Source organism: Daktulosphaira vitifoliae, unplaced genomic scaffold (genome assembly GCF_025091365.1).
Source record: "Daktulosphaira vitifoliae isolate Bord-2020 unplaced genomic scaffold, ASM2509136v1 Scaffold_4, whole genome shotgun sequence".
NCBI classification, from domain to species: domain Eukaryota; kingdom Metazoa; phylum Arthropoda; class Insecta; order Hemiptera; family Phylloxeridae; genus Daktulosphaira; species Daktulosphaira vitifoliae.
The window spans coordinates 10,144,540-10,156,825 of record NW_026099575.1 but is presented as its reverse complement, the minus strand read 5'-3'; the positions used below and the strand labels follow the sequence as shown (position 1 = coordinate 10,156,825).

Below are 12,286 nucleotides of genomic sequence, written 5' to 3'. Positions count from 1 at the left end.
TTTACATTTTTAGTTTACTATCAATAGCAAGGCTGTCCTTTATTTTGTTATATTATCAAGTAATCATTTAATAAATTATAAAAGTGTAATGTCATTTAATAATAATAGAAAATATTTGGGTATTATGACTTATATGCACTCTAAATATGATTTGTATTTTATTTTACAACAGGGGCGAACGCAGGAAAAAATTTCGGGAGGGGTTTTTGAAAAAAAATGCAAAATGTTCATAAATATAATACATTCAAAAATATTTAATTATTGAAATTTTTTCTATAAAATTATATCTAAGCGACGTGGCACTTTAGCCATAGTATTAATTATCTCTTCGCACGTCACCTCCACGTCTCTGTAAATGTTTAAGAGCATCAAACCATTTAATCGATCTTCACCCGTCTTGTTTCTCAAATATGTTTTTAATCTTCGAAGACAAGAAAAAGACCGTTCACTGGTAGCCGCTGAAACCGGTAAAGTCGCACCAACTTGTAAAAATCTATGTATTGTTGGATATAATGTAGAATCGCAATGGTTTAGAGCATTTATAAATGTTTCCGGCCATTTATCTTTTGAAATTTTTAAACTATGCCTAAAACAACAACGCATTTTATGTTTTAATAAAGATTTAAAAAAATACTTTTATTCATAATAGATAAATTGTTACCTGCGCCACATGGTCAGCTCAGCTATAAAATTATCAGTAGATCCCTTGATATCATTTGGCCATTCTTTTGCAAAAGTACTTACTGTTTCACTGATTTCTTTTGTATTCAGCTCAGAACACTTAGTAGGAAGAATATTTTGAATTTTTGAAAGTAGTTCCCGGTGTTCAAAAAATCTTATTTTTAACTGCATTGATAAGTGGTCCAAAAAAGGAAGAAATATGGACCGACGGAAATATGCCTCAGGACCTCCTTCGTAATTGTCTCGATTCTTCTGTACTCCAACATTACGCGGAGGTACTAAATTAATATCCATTTTGTCCGCCATTTCTTTTGCTTCTAAAAACAAATCTTTGAATTTCAATTCCGAATCACAACGCATCGCATTGATTTCATCATACACGAGGTTTGCATAATCAATGCAATTGCTAAGATCACAATCTTCCTTTTGTAAAAAAACACTGAGATTTTTCATAATGCTGAATATTGGCTTCACTACTTTTAAAGCTATAATAAATTGTGGTGTTTGTATCGATGTAAGCAGGGCATGAGGTTTAACTCCGTCAGTTATCAAATTATTTTCATCCATGTACTCTAACGATGAGCAGATATGTTCATATACATCGTTAAACAAACTGAGTGAATCCAAATGTTCAACCTATCGCGTTTCGCATAATTTAAGAAGACGCGTTTGTTTTGCACTTGGGCAAGACTGTTGAATTTTGTTTTTCAAAACTAGACCTGCCTTATTAGATAGGCGAAATAAATTTACAACCTCTTTAATTGTACCAATGCAATTTCGGATGGCTGGTATTTTACACGCGTGTGTAATGGCTAAATTCAAATTATGATTAGCGCAGTGGACGTAAATAGCTTCCGGATATAATTCTCGAACTTTGGCAGCACATCCGTTGAATTTTCCGCTCATTGCTCGCGCTCCATCATAGCCTAAAAATTTTTTAAAATTTAAAATATAACCTTATACATATAAAAGTATAACTTAATAATTATTTACACATACCTTGTCCTCTCATATTAACCAGGTTTATGCCAATGTACTTCATCTTGGTCAACAGCGTATTCGCAAGCCCCTTTCCGGTAACGTCCTCAACAGGAATAAAACACAAAAAGTCTTCTCGAATAATATAATCATCGTCAATTTTATCAACAAATCGAGCGCATATTGAAAACTGTTCAATGCCACTCACATCTGTACTTTCGTCAGCAATGACAGAAAAATATCCAGATTTGTTTACACGTTGCACAATATTTGTCGTTATTTGTTTCCCTGCTGCATCAATTATTTCATTTTGAATGCGATAACTTAAATACATTNACAATTATTTCATTTTGAATACGATAACTTAAATACATTGAATTTGCACCCGCAGTATTCAAATGATTGGCCAAAACCTGATCACCGCTATTTAGGGAATAACGAAGTAACGCTCTGAAATTTCCGTCGTTTTCTTGTGGCATTTTTAATGATAAAGGTCCTTGATCTCGATGACCCCTTATTGCTAATCCCTGCCTACCACACAGCAAAACTGCTCGGATGATCGGAATTAACTTTTTCCTGTTTTCGAGTTGCTGTATTTTCCGTCCTTTGTTAATTTCGCTGATCACACCACATTTCCGGTTTTCGTAAATCATTTTAAAATTTTGTCCATCCTCCATGGCATCAAGATGATATTTTTTTGTTTGGTGTTCTTTGAATTTTTCGAGCGCTTTCTTCCATTCTCTGCACTAACATATTTGAGCTCTGATGACCCCCTTTTCCAACAAAATTTGATCCAAATGAGACACAATAACGGCAGTAAGCTCCGTCTTCTGCAGCAGAATACACCAACCATGCAAATGAGCGCAACCAAGAATGCTGAAATTTTAAATTTCGTTTGCCAGAAGTCGGAAACTTGAAGTTGATATCAGGTACCCAATAATGTTCAATTACTTCATATTTTTCAAAGTCGTTCAACTGCTTATGAGAAAAATTTGCGATATCATTTGGAAAAATCTATAAAATAATTATAAGTAAATTATATTTACTAGTTTATTTCATGTTAAAGGACCATGAAAGAAATAAAAAACTGTAGCACAGGGGGTCGGTGTAAAGTCTTGTCTGGGTATAGAAGTGATGGGACATAATTATAGCTGACAGTGATTAAAAACCATTATCATAAAGAACGCTTCGATACAAATCAGGAGAAAGTGTTAAATTTTTTAGCTTAAATTAGATTATTGCAAAAAGTAACATAAACTCGTATTTCTACAAGAATATCCTGATTAAAAGTATGATTTTTTAAGTATAAAAATAATGACAACTTATTTAGTCAGCAGCAGTGCTCGAAATGGGAAAAATAAGTAGGGGAGCTCAGTCCCCCTGCGCACCCCACCCAATTCGAGCACTGGTCAGCAGTTAAAACAAAAATTTATATCAGAAAAAAATTAAAATATTTTGTAGGGGGAAGAGAGTCCCCACCTCAAACACCCCATATTTATAATTTATTTATGTATAAAATTTGTTCTTATTTATAAATAATTAACAAACAAGAGTCAGTAGTTATTTTAAAATAATGTAAAAAGTTCAAACATTCGTAGAGGGTGCTCCCCTTAACAACCTGAATTTTAAACTGATTATTGATTTGTTTATAATTAAAAAAGTAATTCTGTAACAATGAAGTTTTACATTTAAAATACTTAAGAAAATTCGTTATTTTTGAAAAAAACTAGTTCTTTATTTTTCAACTTTAAAATTCATTAAGCTTAAAACATAAGTCCAAGTCCCTCAGTTTTTTTACAAAAGAAAGTATATTACATAAACTTTAATTTAAGCTATTTATTAAAGTGTCAGGTTTTCCGGAACATTTTCTAAAGTTGAGTTGAATAAAAATTATTTTCAAAAATAAGTTGAACTTTCAAAACAATTTTCTGGAGACTTCAATTTTTATAAACAATATACCAAATAAAAAATAAATACTTAAGGTATTTATAAAAAATATATATATTATTTTTATTTGTTTATTTTTGGGGAAGTTATGGCTATTTTAATAAAAAAATTATGAAAATGTCGAAATATACATACAGTGTCCCAGTGTGATATGACAAGTCGAATAACTTTTGATATTTTCAATATTTTTCCATACTTATTTTTTGAAATAATTTTTAAGGTTTTAGACTATTTTCAAAATATACATTTTATTATTTTTCTCCATTGAGAAAAAAAAAAAAAATTTTAATTTTTTTCTTATTGGAAAAAATTAAAAAAATATTTGTTATAAACATAGTCCAAAAGTTCAATAATCTTTCAAAAAAATAATTTTTGAAATATATTTTAAACATAAAAAGTTATTCCATTTGTCAGTTGAGTCTGGGACACCCTGTATATATTTATAGATATTTTTTCAACGATGTTCGACAAAAACTAGTCAAGTCTAAAATTTGGATTGGTGTGTTGATAAGTGGCCTAAGTCTTATAACTGGTTTTTCTCAAACAAAAAAATTATTTTGTGAAATGTGTATAACAACTGGTAAAATCGATGTACGACTAAACAGTTTTACCGTATGATTTTTCTGTACCTAGGTATGACATAAACCCAATTTTTGCAAATTTTAGATTTAGCTAGTTTTTTCCGAGCACCATCGTTTTACTCTGATTTTTCGCCTGAACACTAATGGGGATTAAAAAGAGCTACTTTTATCCGAAAAGTTGATTTTTTCAAATTTAATTTTGAAAGGGTTCTACAATTACTCCAAGTTATAAATATATCTTAAATGAAAGCTTATGATATTTATTATAAATTTAAAAAAAATGAATTTCACCGACACTTTATCTTTCATATGTATATATGTATATAACTACNATCTTTCATATGTATATAACTACCAAAGTTTGCAATTAGGATATAGTTATAAAAAGAAGAATTGATGACTAAATTTAATTGTATCTACAGATAAAAAGACTGTGCACCGACTCTCCTGTGCTACTCTATGTTAATATTAATTTTATTCATTATTAGTAATATAGAATATTAGAAAAAATATTGTATATATTATATTGTGTGGGTGTAGTATTATATAGAATTTAATACTAAAATAAATTTATTTACAAAACGATGTAATCGTTCTAAAAATGTATTAAATAAATAAATATGTAAATTCTTAACAACTCACATTACGACTTTCAACAGGTTGTGAAATATCAGTTCTTTGCCTCTTTGTTGGTGGACTTTCTTCAGTCGATTTGTCTAATTTCTTGTCAATATTATTGGTAATGGGTTTAAAAAACTTTAATATCGAACTCATTTTACTCAAAATTATTCAGTCAAAACTTCAGTAAAGAGCGTACAAACGTACATCCATAAATGTTGTGTATTTGTTAGCAATGTGGTTTATTTTGAACAATTTACTCCAATATATTTTAAATTTTAGATAACACGGGTCGTTGCGAATAATTCCCCGAAATATATCTGAGGCCATAAATTAATAACCCTAGCCGTCTACATTATTATCGAAATGGTGGCGACCGGTGTCGTTCAGTTATTTATAACATATTCACAGCATTATTATACTAAGTAATGATATTTTTTGTATGCACTTATAGTGACGTATACGAGTATATGTTAATTTACAAATCATGAGAAACTTTTAGACAACTAATAATGAATTTTATTATTGTTTTTTTTTAGTAATATACTTGTAAGTCAAGTTATTTTATTTTTTGTTCTTGATATTTCGGGGGGGGGTTTCAACCCCCAAAACACCCCCCTGCGTTCGCGCCTGCTGCAGCTCCATCGTAGCCTTGTCCGCGTAAATAATTTATGTTGATACCACATGCATTTAATGTTGTTAAAAGTACATCTGCTAAATTTTGACCCGAAGTTGATTCTACTGGTACAAATTTTAAAAATTGTTCAACTATTTTAAAATTGTTTTCATCGATACACTCAATATATCTTACACACAATGAGAATTGTTCGATTGAGGAAATATCAGACGTTTCGTCAGCGAGTACGGCAAAACATTTAGCACTATTAACTTTAGTTNGAGATACTATTTAGTGTCAGTTAGAGTGGCCGTTAATTATGAACTTTTAAAATTCTAGTGACACCTCCTAGAATTGTTTGATTACCTCAAGAGAGTTATTTATTATTTAAATTATTAAATTATTAGAGTTAAATTATTATTTTTATTCGGAATTCTTATTTTTTTATTTATCAAATTACTATTTAAGACAGTAATTTGCCTTCAAGACTGATATAAAATTTCTTCTCTTAAGTATTATAATATTGCTCTAAGTGATTAATTCATTCCATTGAACTTATTTTAAATAAAATTACTTTTATGAATGTGTTAAAGCTTTCATGGATTGTCTTGTTTCTTGAAGTGCTTAAGGATTTATCTATGTTTGTAATTGAGTTCTGAAGTTTCAGACTCGACTACAAACATGGATAAATCCTTAAGAACTTCAAGTAAAATTAATTTATTTTGGTTACCACATAAGTCTTACCACTTTAGAAAATAGCAGGTTGTTGTCCAATTTCAAGTCCATTAGATTCATTCTAAGTGTTTTCAACCAAATCTTTTATTACTAGTTAAAAAAAAAAAAATAAAATTTTTTTTTTTATTCGGAATTCTTATTTTTTTTTTTTTTTTAAATAAACTCCTACCCAACAAAATAGACTCTATCCAACTTCTTAGTCTTCTAAAATTTAAAATCCCTCTTCGCACCACTCGTTCTAACACTACATTCTCATTATTCTCCGGAGAACATTCAGAAAAATAATAAAATATTTTTTATCATTATTTTTTTTTTGAAACTAGTATTGATAAATATAGAAAACATATAATAATAGCTTTTAAGTCAAATGAAAACATTAAAATATTATGTTAAATTTATAATAAAGGTATAATCTTCTATATTTTCTATAATAAATACATTTGGTTTTGGAGATCAATGCGACCCAAAGGAAACATCATTATATGTACAACCTAATAAAAGAGTTAACTTACAGCCTATGAGTATCAAGAGCAACACATGTCATAAACTCTTTTCGTTCTTAAAAACTGAACATAGTTATTCAGGCGTTAAGAAGGATATGAAAAAGACTAGATCTAGTCCTTATGATATGCATAACGTACGTTACTTGTTAAAGATATGTCTTGCCTGTGTTCAAAAGAACATCATCTCATATGCTCATTATGTATAGTTGACAATTTAATATTTACATTATTTCGAAAAGACAGAACATTATTTATTTTGTCTTTTATTTCTGTTTGAGAATTTATTACATTTTTATTTTAGTTATGTTAAATGACTCTCCTTTGCTTTAATACATTTCATAATTAATTAAATGTAGTTACAAAAATACCGAGTTTCGAAGTTTTATTTATGGCAATTACTAAAGAATAACAGAATGAATAAAAAAATTAGAAATGTTAGGTTTCATTAAATTAGGGGAGTGTGTTTGAGTAAAAATAAAATGAGGAGCCTAGTTTTGTTTTTTGTTATTTGCACAATAAATGCCTTTATATTAAAGAATTTTTTTATAATTAGTTGAAATATCTAAATTACTAAACAAAATAAACCTAATAATTATCCAGATTTAAGAAGTTTTCAGGTCGATAATTCTTTTTTAATAATTTTAAGATCGGATTGTCATAAGATATTATGACTACTTACAAAATTTAACAGTTACCAGAGCAAATGACAAGAATCGTGAACAGCCCGAAGAGTATCGCGTTAAACTTCAAGGAATAAATGGTGAATTTTTTGATACATCCTCGATGAATATCGTTACCAATGTTATCAAAAAGAAAGAAGTATTTAACATCGTAAGTGAAAAATAAGTGTACATAGCATAGTTATTCATACTTATATTTTTAAAGCCATTTATTGACAAAAATGAACTCATATTGACATATTCAACATCTAAAAAAAGTCTCAACACTCAGATTTGGAATGCTGAGTATTTGAGACCCAAAGTTTTTATTTGAGTCCAAAAAGTTAGAACTCGACTACAAACATGAATAAATCCTTAAGAACTTCAAGTAAAATTAATTTATTTTGGTTACCACATAAGTCTTACCACTTTAGAAAACAACAGGTTGTTGTCCAATTTCATTTCCATTAGATTCATTTTAAATGTTTTCAACCAAATCTTTTATTACTAGTTAAAAAAAACAAAATTATCCATGCGAATCAAATATTAGACATTGTGATTTTTATACAATACTAGAGTTGTTTTTATACACTATACTACCTTTTAAAAATTATTTTTTTAACTATTTTAATGGTACTTTGATTAATATACAATAGAATTCATGTAAGAGTTATGTTAATGTACTTAGTAATTATACAGTATTATAATATTTCTAAAATATTTGAAATAAATTAAACTCCCTTAACTATTCCTGTAATTAAGCCACTAAGGTTGTAATATATAATACATGCTAGTTGAAAATCTAAATTTTCTATTTTTTTGAAGTGCCTGGTAAATTAATATTATCTATTTCCAGTTAACGAAAATTAAAATTTGTATCTTCCTGAAACTTTAAAAATAAATAAATAAATATCTGTATTTTAATTTATTTTCAAAAATTTTATAATAGACTTCTTAAAAATATTTGTATTCTTCAAAGATGCATACTTTACATATTAAATTATACAGAAGTTGAGAGTATTTAATTTTAATAAGATTAATTTTTTATGTGGTAATTACTATAATGAAAAAAAGTATTACTTTAATCTCTCCAAGTCTTCTATTAATTTGTTCTTTTAATAAATGTTCGGTATATGATTATATCGTCAATGATAAAAGCTTTTTAGGTTAATAAAAACGAAATATTTTCACAATTAAATTGATAGTTAACATACACAAAATTTTACACGGAGAACGTATGAGAACTTGCATGATAATAATTTTTTAAATAGTTTTTAAGTAAAGTTGTTTAATTACTCACGAGTGTCAATGAATAATAAAATTAATAAATTTATGTTATATGATATTAAATTACAAAAATAACGAGTGTGTCACCAGCAATATCACAATAAACAGTTTTCTCTTATTTTGATATAACATTAACCGGTGAAGTCAATAATAGAAAGACTAAATATTTATGTTATTCTGATAAGATGATAAATCTCATTCTTAACACCCAAAATGTAACCTATCTTTATTAAATATTTTGATTTTGTACAATCGCCATTAAGTTGATGATATATGGTTTTTGGATACTTCCCAAAAATAGCAAACAACCGTTAGCCAGTTATACATTTCGAATTATTTCTTTACTAAAAATCATTGTTTAACTCAATCGTATTATTATTCAACCAATTTATAATGGTAAAAATAATTGCAATCTTATTAAAAACTTGAATGTACGATATGTTTTTATGTTTATAATACTTGCTTTATATGTGCTTAATATATTTTTTATTTATTTTTATTGAATTTGTAGGGATGTTAAATAACATGTCACAATGAATGCTTTTATATATGTTTATATGTTTTATCGTACTGCAGTACGATAACACTCCGTGTATTTTTTTTAGTCTCGCGCTGTTCGTCAATCCAGTGACACTTTTTATTTGTATTTTTTTTTTTTTAGATTTATATATATATATTGAATAAATAACAATATACATGTACATGTATAGTGTTTTGGTGTTTATATTTATTACAAAATACTACAATTAAAATTTATAATAATTAATCATTTTTAATAATGAAATATGATTTATACATAAAAAAAAGAATGCTTTTATATATGTTTATATGTTTTATCTTAGATGTACTGCAGTACGATAACACTCCGTGTAATTTTTTTAGTCTCGCGCTGTTCGTCAATCCAGTGACACTTTTTATTTGTACTTTTTTTTTTTATGTATGTATAAATCATATTTCATTATTAAAAATGATTAATTATTATAAATTTTAATTGTAGTATTTTGTAATAAATATAAACACCAAAACACTACACATGTACATGTATATTGTTATTTATTCAATATATATATATAAATCTAAAAAAAAAAAAATACAAATAAAAAGTGTCACTGGATTGACGAACAGCGCGAGACTAAAAAAAATACACGGAGTGTTATCGTACTGCAGTACATCTAAGATAAAACATATAAACATATATAAAAGCATTCATTTTTTTATGTATAAATCATATTTCATTATTAAAAATGATTAATTATTATAAATTTTAATTGTAGTATTTTGTAATAAATATAAACACCAAAACACTACAAATTTATAGTAAATACATTATTGCTGATTTCAAATATGGAGTGCCAATGATTCCATGTAAATATGGAGTCTTTGTGAGTAACAAACTTCAATGCAGTATCCCAGTCACATCAAAAAAATATCAAGTTCAAAATACTCTACAATAATATGAAGTTAACTAAATTTTTTTTTATCCATTCAGGTATAAAAATGTTTATTTATAATTTTTTTTAAATGGGAACCACCATTTTTGATTTGATAATATGATAGAAAATAAAAAAACAAACAATATTGTTCTTATAATTTTTATTATCCGATTAACCGTTCATCCGTTACAGCTTGTTAAAGTTAAGTGATTTTAGGCCAAATTTCTATTGTCATTTTACTGTATTAAATACAGAAGTAATTATTTTTATTTGCTGTTGCATAAACCAAATTTTATTGATCAAATTATGACAGGTAAATTAGCAATAAATATATACTACGCACTAAATGAGTAATTACAATGATAGATTCAAATCAGGTTTTTGGTGTATTAATAACTAAGAGTCTATGNGACAGGTAAATTAGCTATAAATATTTACTACGCACTAAATGAGTGATTACAATGATAGATTCAAATCAGGTTTTCGGTGTATTATTAATAACTAAGAGTCTATGGTATTGTAAGACTAAAGGATCTAACAAAAGTACCGGTTGCACTGCAACCAATATTATGAAACGTAATAAATGACAATATTTTTTCTGGAGTCAAAATCTTTGAACAATTATAAACCCTAAACGGTTATTTGGATAAAAAAAATCATAAGAACAAAATTATTTGTAATTTTTTTTCTTTCATATTATCAAATCAAAAATAGTGGTTCCCATTTAAAAAATAAATAAACATTTTTATACCTGAATGGATAAAAAAAAAATTTATTTAACTTCATATTATTGTAGAGTTTTATAAACTTAATAATTTTTCTTTTTACAAAAATTTTAAATTCTCTATAGTTTCTGAGAAAATAAGTGTCTTACCAGATTCCGATCATTCTGTATATATCTAAATTATCTTAATGTTTTAATAAATTTAGTATTTAGTATTCTATGTTTTAAGTTAGTTCTAATATTATTTTGTATATAACACTAAATGTACAAATTATATTATGTAAAATTTCTTTTTTAGAATTTAAAATATCCATATTTCCTAACCCATCAAAAGGAGACATTATGATAGTTATGCACATGAATTTAAATAATTAAATAAAAAAGAAAATCTGATCAATGCAATCTCCTCAATTAATATTAGTAGTATATTGTATTTAAACATCTGTGAGTAATTGTATAAAATTCAATATGATTAATATTTGATTCACATGAATAATTTTTTTTTGTTTTTAACTAGAAATAAAAGATTTGGTTGAAAACATTTAGAATGAACCTAATGGACTTAAAATTGGACAACAACCTGCTATTTTCTTAAGTGGTAAGACTTAGAATGGTAACCAAAATGACCAAAATAACCAAAAAGTTAATTTAAAATTAGTTCAATGGAATAAATTAATTACTTAGAACAATAGTAAAATACAATTGAGAAGAAATTTTATCTTGTAGGCATATTACTGTCTTAATAAGTAATGATGATAATAATATATGATGGATTACAAATTGGTCAGTAACAAATTGTGTCTTTGTGTATAAGTAATATGGTGCAATTCTGTTGTGGCTGGGCTATGTTGGTTTCCTTGTGTTTTCTTATACAACTATAGCTTATAAGAGTGGATGTAAAACACTAATAACAATGATTAAAAATAATATAAATTGTTAGTATTTATTACATTAAAAATAATATAATTCTTTTTTCATTATATTATAGATAGTTTTTTAAAATTATTTTAATTACTTTTAATTATCCTACAAATTTCTACAACATATTAACTAGAATAAACTAAATTTTATGGAACATTGTTCCTCATTAAATTAAGTAGAAATAAATATTAAACACTTATTTAATTGTTTAATATTATTTTTAGATGTCCCTTTATCAAATAGTTCTGATTGTGAATTGTACAACCAATCAAATACTAATAAAAATCAACAAGCTTGTTGTTTTGTTAAAGATGTTTCACTAAAATGCATGGATAGTTTTTTAAAATTTCCAAAGTATACGGTGTTCATGATGATCTTTCAATGTCTTAAAGGACATAGCTAAAAGTACTATTATAATAATAGTATTAATTTACTATTATTAACTATTAACTATTATAATAATAGTAATAATAGTACTTCCAAGTACTATTATTAATGTAGTAGAAGATAATTATTATTTTATTCTAATAAAGTAGGTTGAATATCTCTCAGTCCATCCTTATTTGTAAAAATAGTTTAGAAGATTATACCTTTATTATAAAA

General features: G+C 26.5%; 3 protein-coding genes and 2 long non-coding RNA genes across 6 annotated transcripts; 1 reads left to right on the top strand and 4 right to left on the bottom strand.

Annotated features, from left to right (window-relative positions):
• Positions 1–238: 238 nt before the first annotated feature.
• Positions 239–1,303, bottom strand: LOC126905546 (zinc finger MYM-type protein 1-like). Its single transcript, XM_050685344.1, has 2 exons — positions 662–1,303; positions 239–586 (listed from the first exon to the last, which is right to left on the bottom strand). Exons 1-2 carry the CDS (start codon positions 1,246–1,248, stop codon positions 274–276), a joined length of 900 nt encoding a protein of 299 aa, XP_050541301.1. The 5' UTR covers positions 1,249–1,303; the 3' UTR covers positions 239–273.
• A 14-nt stretch (positions 1,304–1,317) lies between these two features.
• On the bottom strand, positions 1,318–2,336 carry LOC126904926 (zinc finger MYM-type protein 1-like). The gene is made up of 3 exons (XM_050684332.1): positions 2,032–2,336; positions 1,681–1,982; positions 1,318–1,607 (listed from the first exon to the last, which is right to left on the bottom strand). The coding sequence occupies exons 1-3, from the start codon at positions 2,334–2,336 to the stop codon at positions 1,318–1,320; spliced, it is 897 nt and encodes a 298-aa protein (XP_050540289.1).
• A 4-nt stretch (positions 2,337–2,340) lies between these two features.
• Positions 2,341–4,961, bottom strand: LOC126904925 (uncharacterized). Its single transcript, XM_050684331.1, has 2 exons — positions 4,830–4,961; positions 2,341–2,673 (listed from the first exon to the last, which is right to left on the bottom strand). Exons 1-2 carry the CDS (start codon positions 4,959–4,961, stop codon positions 2,341–2,343), a joined length of 465 nt encoding a protein of 154 aa, XP_050540288.1.
• A 747-nt stretch (positions 4,962–5,708) lies between these two features.
• Positions 5,709–8,663, bottom strand: LOC126905548 (uncharacterized). 2 transcript variants are annotated; one of them, XR_007704034.1, is made up of 3 exons: positions 8,399–8,663; positions 6,166–7,825; positions 5,709–5,769 (listed from the first exon to the last, which is right to left on the bottom strand). It is a non-coding gene; the product is annotated as an uncharacterized LOC126905548 (long non-coding RNA). The 2 variants fall into 2 exon arrangements; XR_007704033.1 differs by having other exon boundaries at positions 5,709–6,246; positions 6,326–7,825.
• Positions 8,664–8,879: 216 nt separating this feature from the next.
• Positions 8,880–11,742, top strand: LOC126905547 (uncharacterized). Its single transcript, XR_007704032.1, has 3 exons — positions 8,880–9,001; positions 11,061–11,206; positions 11,280–11,742. It is a non-coding gene; the product is annotated as an uncharacterized LOC126905547 (long non-coding RNA).
• Positions 11,743–12,286: the final 544 nt, after the last annotated feature.